Source organism: Pseudophryne corroboree, chromosome 4, assembly GCF_028390025.1.
Source record: "Pseudophryne corroboree isolate aPseCor3 chromosome 4, aPseCor3.hap2, whole genome shotgun sequence".
Classification (NCBI taxonomy): Eukaryota; Metazoa; Chordata; class Amphibia; order Anura; family Myobatrachidae; genus Pseudophryne; species Pseudophryne corroboree.
The window spans coordinates 422161917-422189108 of record NC_086447.1 but is presented as its reverse complement, the minus strand read 5'-3'; the positions used below and the strand labels follow the sequence as shown (position 1 = coordinate 422189108).

Here is a 27192-nt window from a genome sequence, read left to right as displayed (position 1 = left end):
TATATAGACGGGTTGATAAAGAGATAGTATACTCGTAACTAGTATGTATGTATAAAGAAAGAAAAAAAAACCACGGTTAGGTGGTATATACAATTATGGACGGGCTGCCGAGTGCCGACACAGAGGTAGCCACAGCCGTGAACTACCGCACTGTACTGTGTCTGCTGCTAATATAGACTGGTTGATAAAGAGATAGTATACTACTAATATTATATATACTGGTGGTCAGGTCACTGGTCACTAGTCACACTGGCAGTGGCACTCCTGCAGCAAAAGTGTGCACTGTTTAATTTTTATATAATATTATGTACTCCTGGCTCCTGCTATAACCTATAACTGGCACTGCAGTGCTCCCCAGTCTCCCCCACAATTATAAGCTGTGTGAGCTGAGCACAGTCAGATATATATATACATTGATGCAGCACACTGGGCTGAGCAGTGCACACAGATATGGTATGTGACTGAGTCACTGTGTGTATCGTTTTTTTCAGGCAGAGAACGGATATATTAAATAAAACAAACAACTGCACTGTCTGGTGGTCACTGTGGTCGTCAGTCACTAAACTCTGCACTCTCTTCTACAGTATCACAGCCTCAGGTCAATCTCTCTCTCTCTCTCTCAACCCTAATCTAAATGGAGAGGACGCCAGCCACGTCCTCTCCCTATCAATCTCAATGCACGTGTGAAAATGGCGGCGACGCGCGGCTCCTTATATAGAATCCGAGTCTCGCGATAGAATCCGAGCCTCGCGAGAATCCGACAGCGTCATGATGACGTTCGGGCGCGCTCGGGTTAACCGAGCAAGGCGGGAAGATCCGAGTCGCTCGGACCCGTGAAAAAAAACATGAAGTTCGGGCGGGTTCGGATTCAGAGAAACCGAACCCGCTCATCTCTAGTTTAAACACAGTGATACAAGTATACATGCACGTAGCAGCGGCACTAAGAAAGAAGACACATTTGAGGCAAGTCTCCTGATCAACGTTTCAATGTACAAGTCCTGATGAAAAGGACTTTTTCATTGAAACATTGACCAGGAGATTTGCCCCAAATTTGTCTTCTTTCTGAGTTTCGCTGCTAAGTGCATGTTTATATACACTGCTCAAAAAAATAAAGGGAACACTAAAATAACACATCCTAGATCTGAATGAATGAAATATTCTTATTAAATACTTTGTTCTTTACATAGTTGAATGTGCTGACAACAAAATCACACAAAAATGATCAATGGAAATCAAATTTATTAACCCATGGAGGTCTGGATTTGGAGTCACCCTCAAAACTAAAGTGGAAAAACACACTACATGCTGATCCAACTTTGATGTAATGTCGTTAAAACAAGTCAAAATGAGGCTCAGTAGTGTGTGTGGCCTCCACGTGCCTGTATGACCTCCCTACAGCCCACACAAGTGGCTCAGGTAGTGCAGCTCATCCAGGATGGCACATCACTGCGAGCTGTGGCAAGAAGGTTTGCTGTGTCTGTCAGCGTAGTGTCCAGAGCATGGAGGCGCTACCAGGAGACAGGCCAGTACATCAGGAGATGTTGAGGAGGCCGTAGGAGGGCAACAACCCAGCAGCAGGACCGCTACCTCCGCCTTTGTGCAAGGAGGAACAGGAGGAGCACTGCCAGAGCCCTGCAAAATGACCTCCAGCAAGCCACAAATGTGCATGTGTCTACTCAAATGATCAGAAACAGACTCCATGAGGGTGGTATGAGAGCCCGACGTCCACAGGTGGGGGTTGTGCTTACAGCCAAACACCGTGCAGGATGTTTGGCATTTGCCAGAGAACACCAAGATTGGCAAATTCGCCACTGGCGCCCTGTGCTCTTCACAGATGAAAGCAGGTTCTCACTAAGCACATGTGACAGATGTGACAGAGTCTGGAGACGCCAAGGAGAACGTTCTGCTGCCTGCAACATCCTCCAGCATGACCATTTGGCAGTGGGTCAGTAATGGTGTGGGGTGGCATTTCTTTGGGGGACCGCACAGCCCTCCATGTGCTCGCCAGAAGTAGCCTGACTGCCATTAGGTACCGAGATGAGATCCTCAGACCCCTTGTGAGACCATATGCTGGTGCGGTTGGCCCTGGGTTCCTCCTAATGCAAGACAATGCTAGACCTCATGTGGCTGGAGTGTGTCAGCAGTTCCTGCAAGATGGCATTGACGCTATGGACTGGCCCGCCCATTCCCCAGACCTGAATCCAATTGAGCACATCTGGGACATCATGTCTCACTCCATCCACCAACGCTACGTTGCACCACAGACTGTCCAGGAGTTGGCGGATGCTTTAGTCCAGGTCTGGGAGGAGATCCCTCAGGAGACCATCTGCCACCTCATAGGTAGCATGCCCAGGCATTGTAGGGAGGTCATTCAGGCACGTGGAGGCCACACACACTACAGAGCCTCATTTTGATTTGTTTTAAGGACATTACATCAAAGTTGGATCAGCCTGTAGTGTGTTTTTCCACTTTAATTTTGAGGGGGACTCCAAATCCAGACCTCCATGGGTTAATAAATTTGATTTTCATTGATAATTTTTGTGTGATTTTGTTGTCAACACATTCAACTATGTAAAGAACTAAGTATTTAATAAGAATATTTCATTCATTCAGATCTAGGATGTGTTATTTTAGTGTTCCCTTTATTTTTTTGAGCAGTGTATATATATATATATATATATATATACAGAATACATATATATATATTATTGTGTATGATGTCCGGTGGGGATATTTAATTGGGGTTGGGTATAGGATGCCAACTACTGTACACCCCTTTACGTGTGTGTGTGTGTGTGTGTGTGTGTGTGTGTGTGTGTGTGTGTGTATATTTTTTTTATATATATATATATATATATAATATCACTTACTTTCCCATAGAGAAAACATGCAAAAACCAGCACTCATGATTCAGTTGAAAGCAGAAGAGGATTTATTCTTCAAAACAAATCCATTAGTGATACATCCAACAACTGTGGCCCGAAAGCTGTTTCAACGCATACAGGTATTCTTCAGGGGCTTGAAGAAAACCTGTATGCATTGAAACAGCTGTTGGGCCACAGTTGTTGGATGTATCACTAATGGATTTGTATTGAAGAATAAATCCTCTTCTGCTTTCAACTGAATCGTGAGTGCTGGTTTTTGCATTTTTTTCTCTATGGGAAAGTGAGTGATATTATAATTCTTTCTGACCTGGCACCACACTAATGCTTAAATGTTTTTTTTTTTGGACTGAGTGCTGTCATTTTCTATGTATGTATATATATATATATATATATATATATATAAAAGTCAATTCAAGTAGCACTCCCATTCAATGGTATAGTATGCTCCGGTGCCCTCCTAGGTACCTGGTATTATACAGAGACTTGGCTGTCAGCACTGCACCACAGGAGGGTCTACCACGTGTTCTAAATTGGTTAGACATTATACCCATTTGAATTGCCTTCACTCCTGAGTCTCTGAGTGTCAGGTTCAAGCTGCTGACCGACGAGGTCTACCACGTGTTCTAAATTGGTTAGACATTATACCCATTTGAATTGCCTTCACTCCTGAGTCTCTGAGTGTCAGGTTCAAGCTGCTGACCGACGAGGTTCCTTATGCTTGCGAACCAGTTAGATTCTATACACATATGAATCTTCCCCATATTCGAATATCTGAATGTCAGACTCAAGCTGATGATATATGAGGTATGGTCCTCGCTGTATCAATCAAGTCCCATTGAAATATTGAAACGTTGTTCATACATCTTTGAATGACCTTTTATGTGCTGACAATATGTTCTGAAATGAAGAGATTTTACCCCTGATGAAGTCTTGGAACAAGACGAAACGCGTTGGGTTATTTATCTATCTATTATCTGATGTTACCTCCGAATCTACAATAAGGAGAAGGAGGAAATCGTAGTGATATATCTACGCTTTTTCCTCATCACTACAAACTGATTGTTCAAATTGTGCGACAAATGTAAATGTATCAACTCTGTATACTTATGAACATTTGTGTCGGGTTTATATGTTGTTTTAATACATTTTTATGTTAGTATTTGTTATCTGACGTAATTTATCCGGAGAGTACTGTAAGGGTCCGTTTTTAGGTAGGGCGTTGATATAACTCCCTTGGCGCCATCTCCTCTATTTCGTTTCATATATATATATATATATATATATATACAGAATACATATATATATATTATTGTGTATGATGTCCGGTGGGGATATTTAATTGGGGTTGGGTATAGGATGCCAACTACTGTACACCCCTTTACGTGTGTGTGTGTGTGTGTGTGTGTGTGTGTGTGTGTGTGTGTGTATATTTTTTTTATATATATATATATATATAATATCACTTACTTTCCCATAGAGAAAACATGCAAAAACCAGCACTCATGATTCAGTTGAAAGCAGAAGAGGATTTATTCTTCAAAACAAATCCATTAGTGATACATCCAACAACTGTGGCCCGAAAGCTGTTTCAACGCATACAGGTATTCTTCAGGGGCTTGAAGAAAACCTGTATGCATTGAAACAGCTGTTGGGCCACAGTTGTTGGATGTATCACTAATGGATTTGTATTGAAGAATAAATCCTCTTCTGCTTTCAACTGAATCGTGAGTGCTGGTTTTTGCATTTTTTTCTCTATGGGAAAGTGAGTGATATTATAATTCTTTCTGACCTGGCACCACACTAATGCTTAAATGTTTTTTTTTTTGGACTGAGTGCTGTCATTTTCTATGTATGTATATATATATATATATATATATAAAAGTCAATTCAAGTAGCACTCCCATTCAATGGTATAGTATGCTCCGGTGCCCTCCTAGGTACCTGCTGTGAGGTACAACAATAAAGCGACATGTAAGGTGGCACTCGAAGACAAAGACACACTGCACTGCAGGAAGTTTTCAACGTTTCGAATTTAATCAATTCGTCATCAGGATAACATAAAACACAATACACATACCTTATAAAGCAGTCCAATCACCACATAATCATATCCAGGTGTACGGGCCCGGCATGTCGGAGCGGCATAACCACATCACCAATACCCGCCCATAACCGGAGCAACTCAAACTAACCACAGGTGTATGGTGAGGCAACATCGCACGGTACTCTGGCGCAGACAAACTATACCATCATAATGCGCCCGTTGTCTAGGAGACACAAACAAAATACATACAGCATGGTATAACAGGCACATAACAAACAGCGCCCCAAGTATCAAATTCTAAAACATGTATAAGGCTACAAAGCTAGCACCGCCCCTTAATGAATCAAAAGACATTGTTAAACATGCATAAATCTATAAATCTAGTCGAGAGGATTATTAAGAAACAGTGCAGTAATGACACAGTCCAGGGTCATATAAACAGAGAGAGAAGGTAGAAGGTTACACAGCACAGGAAGATCCTATATTAATTACATAACTGATAAACAATAGTTATATAATGATAACCAACAAGCATACATAATCTTTTCATAAAAAGCAATGCAATCCAAGAGTCTCCCTGAGGGTCCTATCAGTCTTACCGATATAATTCAACCCGCAGGGACATGACAACATATAAATAATAAATTTAGTAGTACATGTCACTCAATGTTTAATAGTATAATGCTTGCCACTATAGGGATGATTAAATGTTTTACCTGTGGTCAAAGACCTACATGTCACCTTTCTGTAAAGATAAAAAGTTCTGTTCACTTTGTGCAGCCCGTAAACCTGTCACATCTGTATGCATGACCCAGTCCCTAATATTCCGACCTCGTGTAAAACACAGCATCATTTTTGTATTAGAAAGATTCAAGTTCCTGTCACTAGTAAGTAATGGCCAATTATTTCGAGCAGTGTTCATAATCATCATACTTCTATCATTAAAGTGAGTAACGCAAGGTAACACATCCTTACGTTGTTTATCAGACTTCTTTAAAAGATCCACTCTTGAGCAACTTAAAGCTCTCTGTTTAGCCTTCAAAAGGAGTTTAATATCATAGCTCCTACTCATAAACTTATTGACCATTACATCAATATTAGCAGCAGCCTGATTCACATCAGTACAAATCCTAATTGCCTGCACAAACTGCAAATAAGGTAAGCTATATTTCATGGACTTTGGATGAAAGCTCTGTGCATGCAAAAGAGAAAACCTATCTGTAGGTTTACAGTATAAATCAGTGGAGATGGTACCATCATGCAGCATTACCTTCCCGTCCAAATAATTGACAGAACCAGAGTCAATCATATATTTTAACTTAATCTGATGATCAGTTTTGTTATGTGATTCAAAAAACATTTCCAACGTCTGTTTAGAACCAGACCAAATTATAAAGAGATCGTCAATGTATCTCCAAAATAATATAACACTTTCTGAAAAAACGGGATTGTCAAAAAATATTTCCTGTTCTGCCAAAAACATATACGTATTGGCGTACAATGGGGCCACATTGGACCCCATCGCACAGCCTGCTGTTTGTAAATAAAATTGGCCATTAAACAAAAAATAATTGCAGGTAAGCACCATCTCCAGCAGATCAATAATCAGGTCAACATCTGGACCAACATATGCAGGATGATTTGAAATCAGTTTCCTAACAGCATATAAACCCTGAGTATTGGGGATCACTGTATACAGACTGGTAATATCGATACTACATAAAAAGCAATCAGGGGGAATAGGACCAATAGTATCCAACCTATTTAAAAAGGCTGCGGTGTCAAGTAAATATCTGGGGTGATCAATAATACATGGTTGTAGTAATAAGCCAAGGTAAGTCGAAATATGTTGGTGTAGACCATTACGTGCAGCAATGGTAGGTCGACCGTGGGGTGATTGCATGGACTTATGTACCTTCGGTAATGAATATAACACAGGAACAGTAGGATGTTCTACAATTAAAGCATGCATCAATTCGCTATAAATCAGACCATTGTCAACAGCTGTTTGTAATCTGTGTCTAATTCTCTCAAGGAACACCCAAGTTTGGATCACAGTCCAATACCCGATATACATGTTTATCACTAAGTTGGCATTCTTATTCCACTATGTAAGCTGATAAATCCTGTATCAAGATTTCCCTGCCCTTATCGGCGGGGCGAATCATGATATCGGTATAAGTATACAAATCAACAAGTGCGCCAAATTCATTTTTACTCAGGTTATTAAAGGATTCAGAGATCTCAACATCAGAGCCTAGAGTAACCATTACATCATTATTCAACATGCGGTTAAAAGTTTTGATAGTCTCATTATTCGAGGTTGGATCGAAATTCGATCGAGGTTGTAATCTACGCAACTGAACAGGAATACTCTCAGATCTATTAGAATAAGAATCAGATGCCCTAGCACCTTTAAAAAATTCATACTTCAATTGCCTATTAAGTTTATGTTTTTTGAGCTCCCATTGCAGACTATCAAAACGAACCAGGAGATTTGCCCCAAATGTGTCTTCTGTCTGAGTGCTGCTGCTAAGTGCATGTTTATATATATATATATATATATATATATATATATATATAAAATTGTATATGAGGTCCGGTGGGGATATTTAATTGGGGTCGGGTACAGGATGCCAACTACTGTACACCCCTTTACGTGTGTGTGTGTGTGTGTGTGTGTGTGTGTGTGTGTGTGTGTGTGTGTGTATATATATATATATCTAATATCACTCACTTTCCCATAGAGAAAAAATGCAAAAACCAGCACTCACGATCCAGTTGAAAGCAGAAGAGGATTTATTCTTTAAAACAAATCCATTAGTGATACATCCAACAACTGTGGCCCGAAAGCTGTTTCAACGTATACAGGTTTTCTTCAAGGGCTGTATGCGTTGAAACAGCTGTCAGGCCACAGATGTTGGATGTATCACTAATGGATTTGTTTTGAAGAATAAATCCTCTTCTGCTTTCAACTGAATCGTGAGTGCAGGTTTTTGCATTTTTTCTCTATGGGAAAGTGAGTGATATTATAATTATTTTTGACCTGGCACCACACTAATGCTTAAACATTTTTTTTTGACTGAGTGCTGTCATTTTCTATGTATATATATATATATATATATATATATATATATATATGTATATATATATATATATATATATATATATAAAAGCACAGACATGCATATATTTTTATGCTCCTTATTGTGTTCCACCACCCCCACCCCCATCTGTAAGGTCATAATTGAGCTCCTCCTCCTTTATTTGTACTGTATTGTGCCCCAGTGGTTATGTTTTCCTTATTATGCTGTTTACAAACCACCCATCAGGTTGTAAGATCTGTACTGTCGGTGGTTCCACAGAAACTCTCATGGTTAACTTACCTAAAGTTTATTTTTTTGTTTCATCTCTTCATTGGCTTATTCCTCTTACAGGCAGTAACACAGTGATGCTACAGGGTGCAGACATATAGTCAGGTGCTGCTTGCTGCTATACAGCCAGCATCCAGGGGCCTGGAGGTGGTGTATTAGGGTTATGAGGAGTGGCCGTGGGGGCTACCCTCAGTAGCCATAGTTACATCCGCCTCCTATGTGCCTTAACATGACTTGATGTTACACGTGTTGGCATGGAGGAATCGCTGAGGCACTATGTGGTACAGCCTGATAGTGGCAGCTGCACCTGATAAGACCTGGAGCAGCTGCCAGCGCAGTGTAACAGGAGGAAGTTGCATCCTTCAGCTTTTTGCTAGATGAATTCAGTGGTGACCTTCAGGGGCTGGTGCCACTAGGTAGCCATCTAAAGCTGCCTAATGGTAAAGCAGGCCCTGCAGGTACTGTATCTAAAAAGCTACTCACTGGGAGCATAATCTGAACAATAAACACATACTGTAAATGTATTATGGTACAATGGCATAAGGGCACCTGCTTTCCAACATTTCTAGACTTTTATCTGGATTTTTTGGACTTTACCGAATGGGATGAATAGTGTTAAGCACTTGGTAAAGGGTTAGGGTTAGGCTGCAAAATGGGGACGGTTTGGGTCAAGCACTAAGCGGTGGGTTAGGGTTAGGATTAGACTTAAAATAACACAAAAAGCATGTGTCAACTTTTTTGTGTTGACCATTTGTATGTCAACCTTTTGAGCCTATTGACCTTTTGACCCGGTCAACCTAAATCTATGTTGACATTTAACTGTTGACCTTTTGACCATGTCGACCTTTTGACTTATCTACTATCGACCGTATGGTGTTGACCTATCAGCTGTCTCTCTGGATACTGTCAATCTTTTAATCCATATCTGTGCAATGGGTCACAAGTCTAAGACAAGATAAAGTTTAGGATTCATGTTGGTACTAAGGTACAGATTGAAACTGCATATTCTTATGTGCCACTAATGGACGTAAACACATCTCTAAATCAGGGCAATGGTACACACATCCTATGTACAGTATGTTCCAGAGGAGAACAAATGTAATACACATATTATAAATAAAAAATACATTTTCCTCATGACAGTTTGAAATTGAAATCATGTGGAAATGGTTATGGCTTTTATATGCATTATATACACTGAAAGCAGAGTATTTCCATCTAATGCTTTCACCCTTTGCGAATGGGTAATATGTTGTTGTGAGCCAATTTTTGTACTTGAACCAATCCTACAATGAAAATTACCTTGAATACAAATTTACTATAGTATATACAGTACAACAAAGTTAGCCTTGTATTAAATCTGTTTTTATTACAGAAAAACTATTCAACATGATGCATGATGCACAACTATAATTATTCTGCAGTATTCTTTATTCTGAAAGCAAAGGATCACGTGGCTGAGACAGTGCAGTGGTGGCCATTGCAGATACAGGCCAATGTTTCTCTGCAAATACAATGTATAGCTATCTTGAAGTTGCAATGGGCATTTGCATGATCCTTAAAATCTAATATGTTTCATAGCTCTGCTTAGACCTGTTTTCATTAGAAGGCACTCCACATCATTCTTGTTATTACTGTATAAAAATAACAAAACCATAAACATATTTCTATTATTGACCATATAGAACAAACTAATCCTAAATCTGCAGCAAATATGTAATTAGATTTCGCTGTGTGGCTTTTCCTCCATTAAAAGTTTTGATATCGCATACTTACTAATTTACCTATGAGGAGCTACAGGCAGAATTTTCACAAAGAAAAAATTTTTTACAAAAATAAAAGCCAAACAGTATCCACACAAGTTAGACATATGATTATATTTCCAGATGTGCGGTTCGGTTCTCCATTAAATCCAAATCCACCCGAATTTTCTGAATCCAAACCAAACCAAATCCTGGTCTGCATTCCCCAAGGACATCTTATACAAACTGAGTTTCGGTTCATATCATCCCAACGTTTGGAATTCGGATTTTAAATACAAAGTTTGGGTTTGGATTGCTAAATTTATATGATTTTAGCTATTATCAATTTTGAAATATTTTTATCAATGGTTAGTGATTTTGTAATCGATTTTAAACTGAACCAAAATGAACCAAAACACTTGAGGGTGATCTTGACAAAACCAAAACACGATAATGAATTGGAACCAAAACCAAAACATGGGGGGCCCTGCACATCTCTAATTATATTGAGATCAGGCTCTGTTGCTGGAAAAAAGTAAATTTTCTGTATTAGAGAAACTACTATTCACTTGTTACATAACAATGATGCAATATAATATACTTGGGTCAATGATCTCTAAAGCATTCCACAAAATGGGACTGTATGAAAGGGCTGCGGGCACACTAGTTGTGGCAAATGACCCATGATTGCCGCAGCTAATGGCAAAGATGAGCAAGGACTCATCTGTATGGTACAGATCATACAAAGTATACCTGTCAGATTACATGATCACATCACTACATACAGTACTGTTTCATTATGTTATAGAAATAATGTTCTGCTACAGGGGCTGACAATATTATTAAGATCCATGGGAAGATAAATAGGCCGCAATGGCAACTATAGTTCCATAACCAGATTGTGGTTGTAAGAAGAACCAGGTTTTATGCAGATATGGTTTGTACCGTTGTGGCTTCCACTGACACTGGGCAATGACCTGCCACTTGCTAGTATTGCAGTTAACAGGCAGGAAGTCTTCTGTCCTTTACACATTACCAGCAAAATCTTACATGAATTTGTAGTTAAGTTATACCTATAAAAATCTGAGTTCCTGTGATAGAATTTAGCTGAAGGCATCACTGAAGGCATTAATTAATAAAATGAACATCATTCCAAAAATAGATATTAAATATTAACTAGGTTAAAGTTAACTTCATTCTGATGTACACAAAATATTAATAATCTGTACAAAGGACTGAGAACAAAACTAACACACTGTTAAATAATTTAGATTATCCTAATTGCAGAGCAATTTTAATGAGCTCCCAAATCAAAATATGACCTTCACGTCATAAAACATCTTTTATGTACTTTACCTCTCATGGGAAAGTAGATGTCCTGTTTCAAGGGAACATTAATATGCATATCAGATGAATCTGTCTCCTTGCCGGTAATACTCTAAGTCATTATCACACATTATAGCTTTATCAATGAACAAGGAAGAAACCCAACCTCTCTTAGTACTCCTTTAAATTGTTCTATTTTCTATTCTAAAGTCACGATAAGCATAGGATAGCCACCTTACTGTACATTTAACATTGATTGGGGTTTGTTCTGCTTTAAACTCATATTAATAGCAGCAAATCTGACCTAAAGTAAGTCTGCTTGTGCTTGAAAATAAAATGTCCTTTACAATACAGCATTTTAACTTTTTGATGTATACACTTACTCCCACCTACTGTGCTCTCATACTATATTGAGCTGGATGGTTGATATTGTCAATTCATATTAGTGGAAATAGAAATTGAACATAGTGCGTTGTAGGAGTACATAAGTAATGAATTATAGTGTACTCTAGAATGTATAACTAGTATATAAAACACATGATAAAGAAATGTGACTATAGTGCTATAGATCACAATTATAGATTCTGGAAATTACGTTACATTCAAGATTACAAAAGTGGCAAATATTTACAATCTGGAACATTGTCAGGAATAAACATTTCCCAGAACAAATATTCAGTCTTACATATACCCACGTAAATGTATCAATGGCCAATAATTCCTGTAAATAGTGCAATTAGTTTTGGGGGCCACATTTACACAGCACAAAGTACCCAACTTGTAGCACAAACTGCGCTTCTATGGAACCATGATACCCAGTTTTACGCAAATGTGCTTAGTGGACCTAGAGCATTGTAAAAACACAAAGGATTATAGAGCAAAATGATAGAGTTTGCAGAAGCAGATACATTATACCAGCTGTTGTATATGGTTGGAGTGAGAATTTTACTTGGAATGTGTGGAGCAGAGTACGAGTGAAATTAAATGTACATTTGTGGAAGCATTTTTCATTTTATAGGCTTTCCTTGCTGTATGGGAGGTCCACAGTCTTTCCCCTTACAAAACAACTTGATTTTAGTACCAGTTCTGAGTTGCAGAGATCAGAGCTCATCCTATTATCTTAATGGGTCAAGAATTATCTTTCCAGATGCACTTCAGGAGAGAACTAAATTTATGTCCGTTGCTACCCACATCCAATCTATATCCAAATTCTGTTACAGGCATCTAAGACATATTTCCAAACACTCACATATCTCAAACTGCATAACCTTTTCATTTATGTGCTCATAACCTCCACTGCTGAATATTGCAATTCTCTCCATATTGTTCTTCCCCCTAAATAGACTTTCACCATAAAACCTATTTTTAATGTAGCAAAATGTATTTTCCTCATAAAGCAATCATCTACTGCTGGTCTGCTGTGTCATTTCCTTTATATTACATACTTATTTTATTATTATACTTATACTCTGCATCTCTCAATTAGATTACCATTCAGTGGAATTCAGTCCCTACAAGAATTCCCTGTAGTCTCCAAACCTTCATAAATTCCCTGAAAAGTCATCTTCAGACAATCTCTCTTAACCTCCCTTGGCTATGATACCCAATTAATAAGCCTCTATTCTCTTGGTTACCAAGACTTTTGATTGGCCTGGGTGCTGGGGTTGTAACCACAGGAGTGGGCATGGCTACACCCCCTTGTTCAGTACAAATATAGGCACGTGCCAGAATTGTGGTCACAGCACTGGGGGCATTGTTACACCTCACCTGCAAAGACCCATGTAATCTATACATACTTCCCCTTCTCTATTTTGCTACTGCGTTTTCTGTTCTAACCATTTACCACCTCTCCTCACACACATAACTTACAGGTATTCTCTTTCTATACTCCAACAACCTTCTTAAACCCAAATGAATATTGTTGTTTGGCTGCTTCAAACAGCCCACTAAGCACTCTTTATCCTAGCAATATGACTGGACCAATATGCAATGTGTCAAACTAAACCACATATCTCAGTCTTCTAAGCAACATTAGTAGTGGTCCTTAGACTTTTACATAGTCTTTAAGCACACCTACACTTCTAGTTTGCAAATGCATCTCCTGGGAGGACCTTGATGTGGTCAGAGTGGACCATGTAGGTGCACATGCAAAACCAAAGTGTATTGTGCTACACTTAATAACGTAGACCCTAAAAGTTATGCTACTGCATTGCAGCTTCTACAAGTTACACATAGCCATGGGCAGCTCCAGTGGTGGGGCTGCAGCTCAGCTCAAAATTCAAATACGGGAGCTATACCAACTGCCAGTGAGTCAGTTTGAAATGGCAGTTGGTGACCATGGTGTGACTCCACTAATTGAAATTTGAACTGACCTGAAGCCCCTCCTCTGGAGCCGCAACTGCATATAGCCTTACATTGCCCTCATATATGCACCCACAGTGTGGAGAATCAACCCCACTTAGCCTCAGAAGTGGTGGGAATGGTGCCTGTCATAATAAAATTAATTTATCCACACTAGTCCAGACGACCAGTGAGTACTCCCTACAGCCACCGGTGCTAAAATTGGAAGGGTTGCAGTGCACGCATGCATGATGGCAACACTATTGTATGAAAAAAAATGAATGAAAATGGTGGGTTGAGCAACTTTATGTCCCTCTACCTCAACCACCATATAACATAAATAAATGAAGGTTATCTCATTTGATAGAGGGGAGTCCTCTCTTTCAAACTTTATGTCCAAATAAAAGTTAATATCAGGTGATCACACTGATTACCAGACACTAACCCCCTGAAATATTGTAGGCTAGGCATGGGAGATGATCTCCCCTAATCTATCTACAAATAATTAATGGACACCCATTTTGGAAAGAGGGGGTGGCCTCTTTCAAATGTTGGGGCCCCTTAGTACAGAGCTTAAACTAAGTTATAACCAGCGGCAGATCCTACCTGGATGGAAGAGGGCGGCCATGCTGCCTGCTCCCTGCCACCGGCACCCTGCAGAATGTAGCGGACAGGCATCGGGACTGATGCATGCAGTTGCACACCAGCTGTGGCGGGACTGCGCATGAGCAAAACCTCAGTTTCTATTGACTGCATCTTCTGCAGGTCATAGAAGCCTGCTTGGGCTGCCCGAAAGGCAGGGGATGACTACCCACAGGAAGCCATGTCTATGCTAATGGCAGCTCGGTCAACACCTCCCAATAGGACTGCCGGTCTTGCGGGTGTATGGCAGGTAGGACTTCCAATAGGAAGTCACTGCCATTCAAAATGTGTCCAGTGCAGTCACGGATCACAGTGCAGTCTGGCTCACTGACATGAGCTGAGATGGCTAATTTACTGGGGGGGGGGGGGCTGCAGTCCCGCAGCCCATTGGTAAAATCCCACACTGGTAATAACAAATAGCTTGAAAATGATGGATTCCTAGGAATAACATTACTGGGCTATAAGGTGTCTATATGCCATGGGATTCATATTTTATTTAATGACAGCATACTCTACCCCTTGATATCACAAAGCATTTAAAATGAATCTAGATTGTGTATCTAGATGTGAAAACAGTGAAATAGTAGACCAGTAGAAAAGTTGCCCGTAGCAACCAATCAGCTTTGATGTAATAATTATCAAGTGCATTCTATAAAATGAAAGCTAGTGTAGAAGCTGATTGCTTGCTATGGACAACGTATCCACTGGTTCACATCCCCACTCTTTTCATTACTTGATACATCAACCCCATACAGTATATTTACAGTATAAAACATATGTTTTGTATTAAATCTGTAATTTTGAACCATGATATACTTATGGGGTATGGTTCAATAGGTCTATAGTAAAAATATAGAGAGTCAAAACTTTTGCATGTTGACCATTTGGGGTCGCCCTATTGATTGTCTATCTTTTTACTGTAGAGCTTTCAACCATATACCTTATTGATGGACCCTGCATCTACCTGTCTATTAGTGGATATACAGTATTGCAGCCCTAACTGATTTTAAAGGCGCTAACGACTGCATTTTGAACTAGCGAACAGTGAGCATCTAGTAACAATCCAAATTATACAAGAATCATCTGAAACTTATAAAATATAAAGATGTTACTGCAATGGAGGCATTGCAATTTATAAAATGTCTTGCCTTTTCTTTTCCATGCTGCATAATCAAGACAGAAGAAGGACAAATATGGGTACATTTTATTTATATGTTATTCCCATAATATTAACATTATGATATTAACCAGCAGCCTTTTTAGCTACACTTCATTAATGCATCTTAGATTTATTGCTTTATAAAGAACACCGAAAGAGATATCCGCTTAGTGGTGTCTTCCCTTCATTTACTGTACCATATGCTGCTGTTGCACATGTGCCAAAGTCAATACATATCTGCTGAGCTGTGGACAAAGGAGAAATCCTTGCATCCAGTGCAGGGGAGATATAGATATGGAACATGTTGTACAGTATGTTTGTTAGTGTTATTTAGTGTAGATAATATTTTGAACAAAATATGTACTATTGTTGGGGCTGCAAGTGTTTGCCAGTGAAAAGCATGAATACAATGTCTGAGGTTGGCTAGTGAAGCTGTAAATTACTATTGCCAAAACAGTTACAGAAGTCCCATTTTTATCTATGAATTTGTATCAGTTTATTTAATTTTATATCTGTGCAATTTATTTGTTTCCTATTTAAAATCCGTAATGTCTGCATTTGAGCCCATTCATTGTACAGGTTAAAGTAGAACATTTGGAGAAGTGAGATAAGAACAGTTCTATGTACAGCAAACTCAATATACTGTACTCAATATGCTTGCTTCTTCCTTCTGCAGATCTGATAGCATTGTGGTGCGGTATGCTGTGGTCTTTGAAAAAGGCAACGCTGAATCTAAAAATAAAATTGATGAGACATCTACTATCACATCTAACAAAGTTGAAAATGGTAACAATGAAAAGGCAAAAGAAATGTCATATACAGTAACAGAATTACAGGAGATTGTTGTCATGGCATTACGCGATGATCGATCTTTGACCCTTGACCTCCAAAGCCTCTTCTTTTCAGATGGTGAGTAAATAGATTTTGTGGTTTATTCAGTGTTTAGCATATAAAATTATATTTTCTAAAACAGCTTTATTTGCATTTTTGTCGGTCAAATTGTCATTTGTTACATGTATGTTAAAAATACAAAAATAAATATCAGATAAAGTAAAATGTAGTTCCCTTTTGTTTTCACTCACTGTTATACTGTATATACCACTAGAGAACTCTTAATAGTAATGTGTTTATTGGGTTAATTTAAAAAAAACTGACTGATCAAGTTGGCACGATAATTACTTTTAACCTTTTATTAAAATCTTATTTAGAAGTTTGCAATAAATGTACTTTTGAATTTGCAATGGGCAGAAACTGGCTGTTCAAGAAGTCATGATTTGTTCAAGAAGCCTGATCTGTATTACACGTAGCTCTGAATGGGAACGGGATAATGCAGGAGCTGTGGAGTTGTTGCATACCCAAAGATGAACACTAGTCTGAATACTTCCGTAAAATTGCATGTATATTCTGATCCTACTATGTATGTAGCATATATATGCAGTGCGTATATATATACATACACACATTATGTGATACTCTCCTTCAGGCCATAGGGAGTCATTCCGACCCGTTTGCACGCAGCGGTTCTTCACTGTGGTGCGAATGGATCGGAAATGCACATGTGCAGCGGACACTTTGCGCACAGTCGCCGGGCAATGACGCCGCCAGCAGCAAATGTGATCGCAGTGGTGATCGCAAGAAGATGGACAGGCCGGAGGCATTCCGGGGTGGATACTCACCGTTTCCAGCCGTTTTTGGGGAGTGGTAAGAAAAACGCAGGCGTGTCCAAGCGAACAGAGGGCAGATGTCGGATGTCAAAGCCGGGACCTGCATCGCTGAATCTGTCGCACAGGGTAAGTAGGTCTAGGGCTAGTCTTGCTTTGTATAAAACTTTTTTAGCATAGCAGGGCTGCACAAGCATTCGCAGCCCTGCTATGCTAAAATACACTCCCCCCATAGGCAGAGATTAGTTGATCGCACCAGCAGCAAAAAGTTGCTTGGTGCGATCAACTCGGAATGAGGGACATTGTTGTTACTATACTCTGTAGATCTAGTCAGATAATTTTAGGACAACTCTTTGAAATGACTTAGATTTTGGACAAGTAACTATTTTATAGGTATATGGTGCATCTGCAGCACTTATTGTACATGGAGTTGTTGGGTGATGTCATGTTATCAGTATGCTAAATAAACAACCCAACTAGCATGCTAATGTACTTGGTTTTTGGGAGAGCATTTGCTTACACTACAAACAACTCTCTACCAACCTATAAACTTGTTATACAGGGTGAGGCGGAAAAAACTACCAGATTTTAAAGGTTAACAAAAAAATCATGGTAAATGCTGTTCAAAATTGTAGTACATAATCTAAAATTGCATGGAATACAGTATATGTTTAATTGCTTTTGAATATGATATCATCGTTTCTTAGCATATAGCAGCCTTCAGTTCATTAATGGTTTATGGTCGATGTTTGTAGACCTTTAAGATGGCCCTGTTGGCTGTATAGAGGCCTTTCTTGAAGCAGATGAGGATTGTTTTCCTCCCAATAATTAAACTTATGCTTGTTAATGTATCCAGACAAATGAAAGTGAGCTTCGTCAAGAAATTGCAGTGATAATGCTGGAAATGCCCAACCGAGTGATGCAAAACTTCAGAAATCGACTACAAATGTGTATCAGAAATAAAGGCCACCATCTGGACGTTATCATATTCAAAACTAATTAAAAAATAAACTGTATTCCATGCTCTTTTAGATTATTTACTAACATTTTGAATAGCATTTACCATGCCTTTTTTGTTAACCTTAAAAGTCTAGGATATCCTTAACCATACTGCTTGCAGATGCTAAATATTGTTGGATGTGTTGCAGTGGAGCATAGGGCTACAGATGGTAGTTGAGGAAGCAGAGTAGAGGCTTTTAAAGGTGTAGACTAAAGGGTACAAGACAACAACATCTGTGCTAGAATAAAACCATCTGTAGACCCAGAAAAAAACTGCATGCCAGGGGCAGGATGACCACACTTAATTTTATACAAAGGTGACCAAGTGATGAGCTCACAAAATCCTGTAGAGCTATGGAAAAATTCCATGGGGCTCTAGGCAAGATTTGGGGCTTCAGATCCATTCATACCATATACCATGCACACAATCAACAATACACATACACTAGGGTGCAACCAGCTTCTTCCAAGAAAATATCCGTTAATTATCTATAGAATTCTTGAGGTTGAGTATCCCTTATCCAAAATGCTTGGGACAAGAGGTATTTTGGATATGGGATTTTTCCATATTTTGGAATAATTGCATACCATAATGAGATATCATGGAGATGGGACCTAAATATAAGCACAGAATGCATTTATGTTTCATATACACCTTATACACACAGCCTGAAGGTCATTATAGACAATATTTTTTATAACTTTGTGCATTAAACAAAGTGTGTCTACATTCACACAATTCATTTATTTTTCATATACACCTTATACACACAGCCTAAAGGTCATTTAATACAATATTTTTAATAACTTTGTGTAATAAACAAAGTCTGTGTACATTGAGCCATCAAAAAACAAAGGTTTCACTATCTTACTCTCACTCAAAAAAGTCCGTATTTAGGAATATTCCGTATTTCGGAATATATGGATATGGGATACTCAACCTGTATATATTTTTTCTACAACATTTGTCAACAGGCTCCTGTTACATCAGTGACTAGTCAGCATATATATGTTTAATTTATACTCAGGACCTGAGGGTTCAATTTTGGTTTTGATGGTAACTTAGATTATATTTCATGTTCTGCTCTACATATTGATATTACTGATCTGAATTTCCTCAGACTGGGCTTTTTACTATTATTATTAGTAAAAACATACAAATGCACAGAGGGTCACTGTGGCAGAATGGCAGTCTGCCATATTTGAAGAAAGGGTTAACTTTCTCTCAGAAAAGAACCACATCCTGTCCTCAATTAAAAGGAGCGTAAGAAGCCATTGTGTAAGAAGCAAATTTTCTTGGCATGGCAATTTAACTTGATAAGGCAGATTACTTTGACAAGGCAGAAAATACTTAGCAAATCAGTTCACCTGGTATCGAGGAATCTGACCAAGGCAGAACATGAAACATACAGTAAGTCCATACAGAATTTCCTTGGCTTGGCAGATCCAGAAAACATAAACAGGTAACATTAACAGGATCGGGTATCTAGTAATCTTGGGAAGGCAAAACATGAAACAAAAACATAAGGAAACATCAATGACCCAACAATGAGTGCTGGGTTCAAGCATTGAATCATTAATTACCTGATTATTTATTACCAGTTATTTATATAGCGCACACATATTCCGCAGCGCTTTACAGAGAATATTTGGCCATTCACATCGGTCCCTGCCCCAGTGGAGCTTACAATCTCTATTCCCTACCACATGTACACGCGCACACATTCATACTAGGGTTAATTTTTGTGTTGGGATCCAATTGACCTACCAGTATATTTTTGGATTGTGGGAGGACACCGGAGTACCCGGAGGAAACCCACGCAAGCACGGGGAGAATATACAAACTCCGCACAGGTAGAGCCATGGTGGGAATCGAACCCATGACCTCAGTGCTGTGAGGCAGTAATGCTAACCATTACACCATCCGTACTGCCCATACCTGATGCCTGGGTACAGAACAGAGTCCAGAGAGCAGTAACACTGGTAAGAACCAGTACTATAGCTTCACCTAACAGGAGCCCTGGAGACCTCTGGTGACGGGGAAACATATTACTGGAAAACACAGCAAAATAGACAGAGTTCTAACATACAGTACATGGAGATGTTTGGGCCTATCCGGTGACTGTGGTCCCTTTGATAATCATGTGGAAGACCGTAGAAATACATGTAGGGGTGTGTCCATGTGTTAATAGGTTGGGACTGCTCTTACTTTCTGTTATGCACACCAGTGCCTGCAGGAAAGTACTGGTGTCAGAACTGTTATGCAAAACAAATGGACTCACAGACAGACTGGGGAATATGACATAACGTACACAGAAGGTGATAGGGTAACAAAATACACACAAGGTGAACAGAGAAGCCCAGAGGCTAAGGAACTGGGTATCTCCCTTGTATTAGAACTGCTCAGATGGGAAAAGCAAGATGTTGTGTTTTAATACGTAGAGAACCCGAAATGCTGTTGCTAAGGGCAACAGCAAAACCCTAAAGGGTTACCAACGGGTGTGGCAGTAAACTCCTTGGTCAGAGATGGAATGATAGACACAAGGAGAGTCTCCACAATCCTAATTCTCACTTGCAGTGCACAGGTTCAGCTTACTGCCACTAAACTGACCCCTGACACCTAGCACAGTGAGACAGGATTAGACAGGCAAGTCTTAGAATACAGCCGCAAACTTGCTAAGTTCACAGAGTAGTAACAGAACCCCAGCAAGCTAAACGACTGACTCCAGTCTTACTGCTAGGTCTGGATTGGCAGAGTGTAATACCAAATCCCCAAGCCTATTTGCAGTAAGCAACAAACAAATACAAAGCTACACAGTACTGGTTAACTTTCAGGAACTGACTAACCAACAAAGATTCAGCAGCATCTGCTTACCCTGAGAAGAGGCCTTATAAAGCAGGTGCTGTCCACGCCCCACTCAGACCTCACAGACTGTGAGCACAAAAACCAGCACCGGATCCCCTGCCGTGCACAGAGCCTATAACCACTGCACAGCAAAAGACCCGAACCGGAGTATCAGCTGCGCTCAGGTTACTCCGCTAGCACTTGTCTCCCGTTTGGCATGACGACGTGGCAGCACAGGTCAGGAGACCCTAACACTTTCAAGCTCTTGTTTTGCCTGATGAACAGGTGTCTATAATGACCCTTGGAGAGACATTTCCCTTATCCCCAGATTTGTTTCTGTCTTGGGTAAAGGACCCTAAATCTAAGAAACAAAACAGTAGGGCTCAAATAGACTGGCTTACTCGTAATATTCTTGTAGGACAAAAAGTGATTCAACACTACTGTTTGTGATGTGCCTATGAATCCTGATTTATATAACCGTGATACAGTGCTGATATACCTACCAATGCTAATGTCCCTGTTAATGCTTAGATGCTTAGGAACTAGTGATGTGCACCGGACATTTTTCGGGTTTTGTGTTTTGGTTTTGGATTCGGTTCCGCGGCCGTGTTTTGGATTCGGACGCGTTTTGGCAAAACCTCTCTGAAAATTTTTTGTCGGATTCGGTTGTGTTTTGGATTCGGTTTTGTTTTACAAAAACCCCTCAAAAACAACTTAAATCATAGAATTTGGGGGTCATTTTGATCCCATAGTATTATTAACCTCAATAACCATAATTTCCACTCATTTTCAGTCTATTCTGAACACCTCACACCTCACAATATTATTTTTAGTCCTACAATTTGCACCGAGGTCGCCGGATGACTAAGCTAAGCGACACAAGTGGTCGACACAAACACCTGGCCCATCTAGGAGTGGCACTGCAGTGTCAGGCAGGATGGCACTTCAAAAAAATAGTCCCCAAACAGCACATGATGCAAAGAAAAATGAAAGAAAAAAGAGGTGCAAGATGGAATTGTCCTTGGGCCCTCCCAACCACCCTTATGTTGTATAAACAGGACATGCACACTTTAACAAACCCATCATTTCAGCCACAGGGTCTGCCACATGACTGTGACTGAAATGACTGGTTGGATTGGGCCCCCACCAAAAAACAAGCAATCAATCTCTCCTTGCACAAACTGGCTCTACAGAGGCAAGATGTCCACCTCCTCCTCATCATCCGATTCCTCACCCCTTTCACTGTGTACATCCCCCTCCTCACAGATTATTAATTCGTCCCCACTGGAATCCACCATCTCAGGTCCCTGTGTACTTTCTGGAGGCAATTGCTGGTGAATGTCTCCACACAGGAATTGATTATAATTCATTTTGATGAACATCATCTTCTCCACATTTCCAGACTGCCCTGCATCACTGCCAGCGGGTGGGCTCGGAATTCTCAGCCTTTTCCTCGCACCCCCAGTTGCGGGAGAATGTGAAGGAGGAGCTGTTGACGGGTCACGTTCTGCTTGACTTGACAATTTTCTCACCAGCAGGTCTTTGAACCTCTGCAGACTTGTGTCTGCCGGAAAGAGAGATACAACGTAGATTTTAAATCTAGGATCGAGCACGGTGGCCAAAATGTAGTGCTCTGATTTCAACAGATTGACCACCCATGAATCCTGGTTAAGCGAATTAAGGGCTCCATCCACAAGTCCCACATGCCTAGCGGAATCGCTCTGTTTTAGCTCCTCCTTCAATGTCTCCAGCTTCTTCTGCAAAAGCCTGATGAGGGGAATGACCTGACTCAGGCTGGCAGTGTCTGAACTGACTTCACGTGTGGCAAGTTCAAAGGGTTGCAGAACCTTGCACAACGTTGAAATCATTCTCCACTGCGCTTGAGTCAGGTGCATTCCCCCTCCTTTGCCTATATCGTAGGCAGATGTATAGGCTTGAATGGCCTTTTGCTGCTTCTCCATCCTCTGAAGCATATAGAGGGTTGAATTCCACCTCGTTACCACCTCTTGCTTCAGATGATGGCAGGGCAGGTTCAGGAATGTTTGCTGGTGCTCAAGTCTTCGGCACGCGGTGGCTGAATGCCGAAAGTGGCCCGCAATTCTTCGGGCCACCGACAGCATCTCTTGCACGCCCCTGTCATTTTTTAAATAATTCTGCACCACCAAATTCAATGTATGTGCAAAACATGGGACGTGGTGGAATTTGCCCAGATGTAATGCACGCACAATATTGGTGGCGTTGTCTGATGTCACAAATCCCCAGGAGAGTCCAATTGGGGTAAGCCATTCTGCGATGATGTTCCTCAGTTTCCGTAAGAGGTTGTCAGCTGTGTGCCTCTTCTGGAAAGCGGCGATACAAAGCGTAGCCTGCCTAGGAACGAGTTGGCGTTTGCGAGATGCTGCTACTGGTGCTGCCGCTGCTGTTCTTGCTGCGGGAGGCAATACATCTACCCAGTGGGCTGTCACAGTCATATAGTCCTGAGTCTGCCCTGCTCCACTTGTCCACATGTCTGTGGTTAAGTGGACATTGGGTACAACTGCATTTTTTAGGACACTGGTGACTCTTTTTCTGACGTCTGTTTACATTTTCGGTATCGCCTGCCTAGTGAAATGGAACCTAGATGGTATTTGGTACCGGGGACACAGTACCTCAATCAAGTCTCTAGTTGCCTGTAAATTAACGGTGGATACCGTACACACGTTTCTCACTGCCCAGGCTGCCAAGGCCTGAGTTATCCGCTTTGCAGCAGGATGACTGTTGTGATATTTCATCTTCCTCGCAAAGGACTGTTGGACAGTCAATTGCTTACTGGAAGTAGTACAAGTGGTCTTCCGACTTCCCCTCTGGGATGACGATCGACTCCCAGCAGCAACAACAGCAGCGGCAGCAGCAGTAGGTGTTACACTCAAGGATGCATCGGAGGAATCCCAGGCAGGAGAGGACTCGTCAGACTTGACAGTGACATGGCCTGCAGGACTATTGGCTTTCCTGTGTAAGGAGGAAATGGACACTGAGGGAGCTGGTGGTGTGGTTTGCAGGAGCTTGGTTACAAGAGAAAGGGATTTAGTGGTCAGTGGACTGCTTCCGCTGTCATCCAAAGCTTTTGAACTTGTCACTGACTTCTGATGAATGCGGTCCAGGTGACGTATAAGGAAGGATGTTCCTAGGTGGTTAACGTCCTTAACCTACTTATTACAGCTTGACAAAGGCGACACACGGCTTGACACCTATTGTCCGCATTTCTGTTGAAATAATTCCACACCGAAGAGGTGATTTTTTTTGTATTTTGACCAGGCATGTCAATGGCCATATTCGTCCCACGGACAACAGGTGTCTCCCCGGGTGCCTGACTTAAACAAACCACCTCACCATCAGAATCCTACTTGTCAATTTCCTCCCCAGCGCCAGCAACACCCATATCCTCATCCTGGTGTACTTCAACAGTGACATCTTCTTTGTCCTAAGGACAACAGGTGTCTCCCCGGTTCACCATCAGAATCCTCATCGTCAACTTCCTCCTCAGCGCCAGCAACACCCATATCATCATCCTGGTGTACTTAAACAGTGACATCTTCAATTTGAATATCAGGAACTGGACTGCGGGGGCTCCTTCCAGCAATTGCAGGGGACGTGCAAATGATGGAAGGCGCAACCTCTTCCCGTCCAGTGTTGGGAAGGTCAGGCATCGCAACTGACGCAATTGGACTCTCTTTGGGTATTTGTGATTTAGAAGAACGCACAGTTCTTTGCTGTGCTTTTGCCATCTTAACTCTTTTAAGTTTTCTAGCAGGAGGATGACTGCTTCCATTCTCAGGTGAAGCTGAACCACTAGCCTTGAACATAGGCCAGGGCCTCAGCCGTTCCTTGCCACTCCGTGTCGTAAATGGCACATTGGCAAGTTTACGCTTCTCCTCAGACGATTTTTATTTTGATTTTTGGGTCATTTTACTGAGCTTTATTTTTTTGGATTTTACATGCTCTCTACTATGACATTGTGCATTGGCCTTGGCAGACGACGTTGATGGCATTTCATCGTCTCGGCCATGACTAGTGGCAGCAGCTTCAGCTCGAGTTGGAAGTGGATCTTGATCTTTCCCTATTTTACCCTCCACATTTTTGTTCTCCATTTTTTAATGTGTGGAATTATATGCCAGTAATAGATCAACGTATAATACTGGTGGTCATTGGTCAGCAAAACTCTGCACTGTACTCCTCCTATATAATATTCTGGTGGTCCCCAGTCCCCACAATAAAGCAGTGTGAGCACAGATATATGCAGCACACTGAGCACAGATATGGAGCGTTTTTCAGGCAGTGAACGTATAATACTGGTGGTCACTGGTCAGCAAAACTCTGCACTGTACTCCTCCTATATAATATACTGGTGGTCCCCAGTCCCCACAATAAAGCAGTGTGAGCACAGATATATGCAGCACACTGAGCACAGATATGGAGCATTTTTCAGGCAGACAACGTATAATACTGGTGGTAACTGGTCAGCAAACTCTGCACTGTACTCCTCCTATATAATATACTGGTGGTCCCCAGTCCCCACAATAAAGCAGTGTGAGCACAGATATATGCAGCACACTGAGCACAGATATGGAGCGTTTTTCAGGCAGAGAACGTATAATACTGGTGGTCACTGGTCAGCAAAACTCTGCACTGTACTCCTCCTATATAATATACTGGTGGTCCCCAGTCCCCACAATAAAGCAGTGTGAGCACAGATATATGCAGCACACTGAGCACAGATATGGAGCGTTTTTCAGGCAGAGAACGTATAATACTGGTGGTCACTGGTCAGCAAAACTCTGCACTGTACTCCTCCTATATAATATTGCTGGTCCCCAGTCCCCACAATAAAGCAGTGAGAGCACAGATATATGCAGCACACTGAGCACAGATATGGAGCGTTTTTCAGGCAGAGAACGTATAATACTGGTGGTCACTGGTCAGCAAAACTCTGCACTGTACTCCTCCTATATAATATACAGGTGGTCCCCAGTCCCCACAATAAAGCAGTGTGAGCACAGATATATGCAGCACACTGAGCACAGATATGGAGCGTTTTTCAGGCAGACAACGTATAATACTGGTGGTCACTGGTCAGCAAACTCTGCACTGTACTCCTCCTATACAATATACTGGTGGTCCCCAGTCCCCACAATAAAGCAGTGTGAGCACAGATATATGCAGCACACTGAGCACAAATATGGAGCGTTTTTCAGGCAGAGAACGTATAATACTGGTGGTCACTGGTCAGCAAAACTCTGCACTGTACTCCTCCTATAATACTGCTGGTACCCAGAATAAAGATATTTGCAGCCCCCTGAAACAAAGTGAGAGGACGCCAGCCACGTCCTCTCACTATCATTTCCAATGCACGAGTGAAAAATGGCGGCGACGCGCGGCTCCTTATATAGAATCCGAATCTCGCGAGAATCCGACAGCGGGATGATGACGTTCGGGCGCGCTCGGGTTAACCGAGCAAGGCGGGAGGATCCGAGTCGCTCGGACCCGTGAAAAAAGAGGTGAAGTTCAGGCGGGTTCGGATCCCGAGGATCCGAACCCGCTCATCACTATTAGGAACCCATAATGTGTCTAGCAGCCAGATAGGTGTCTGTGATCAGGCTACTCCCCATGACTCTGGGTATAGTGGTGATAGAGTCCAGAGAAGTTGCAATGATGTAGAGGTTTTAACGCTTCCTCTTTATGTCTTTAAGGTATGCCCAAGGGGAAGATCCTGCTCTTAACAGAGCCTTTGAAAATGTACATTGAGTGGATAGTGTCATGTTATCCTATATAACAGAATAAAGATATCCCCATTTTGTGTTGTTTAGAGAGATTTTATATCATCTAGACAAACACAAACAAACGGGGGAGGTGTTTCGGCAGGTGAAGGTCCCGGCCTCTTCAAAAAGCAGGCTTTGGCTTTAACCCATGCATTTCCTTGGCATGTCCATTTGGCATGTGTTAAGACAGTGGAGAGGATAACCACCCAGTACTTTTGGCAAGGTGTGTATACTGAATTGTTTCTGTTTTGTGCTGCTTGTTCAAAATGTCAAGAGACAGCAGTGAACTGGCCATTTCCTACTCAGTTATTTGGATTTTCTGCTTATGCGCATTTCCCTACAGTATATCCTGGTATCTGGACCTGAATGATCAATGTCTC

The 27192-nt window shown here is 41.0% G+C and overlaps 1 protein-coding gene across 1 annotated transcript in view; it reads left to right on the top strand.

Annotated features, from left to right (window-relative positions):
* IMPG1 (interphotoreceptor matrix proteoglycan 1) overlaps window positions 1–27192 on the top strand; it is a 511490-nt gene that overhangs the window by 222990 nt on the left and 261308 nt on the right. Inside the window, exon 9 of the mRNA XM_063916848.1 lies at window positions 16189–16421. Within this exon, the coding sequence (XP_063772918.1) occupies window positions 16189–16421 (233 nt within the window). The remainder of the gene's footprint in view (window positions 1–16188; window positions 16422–27192) is intronic.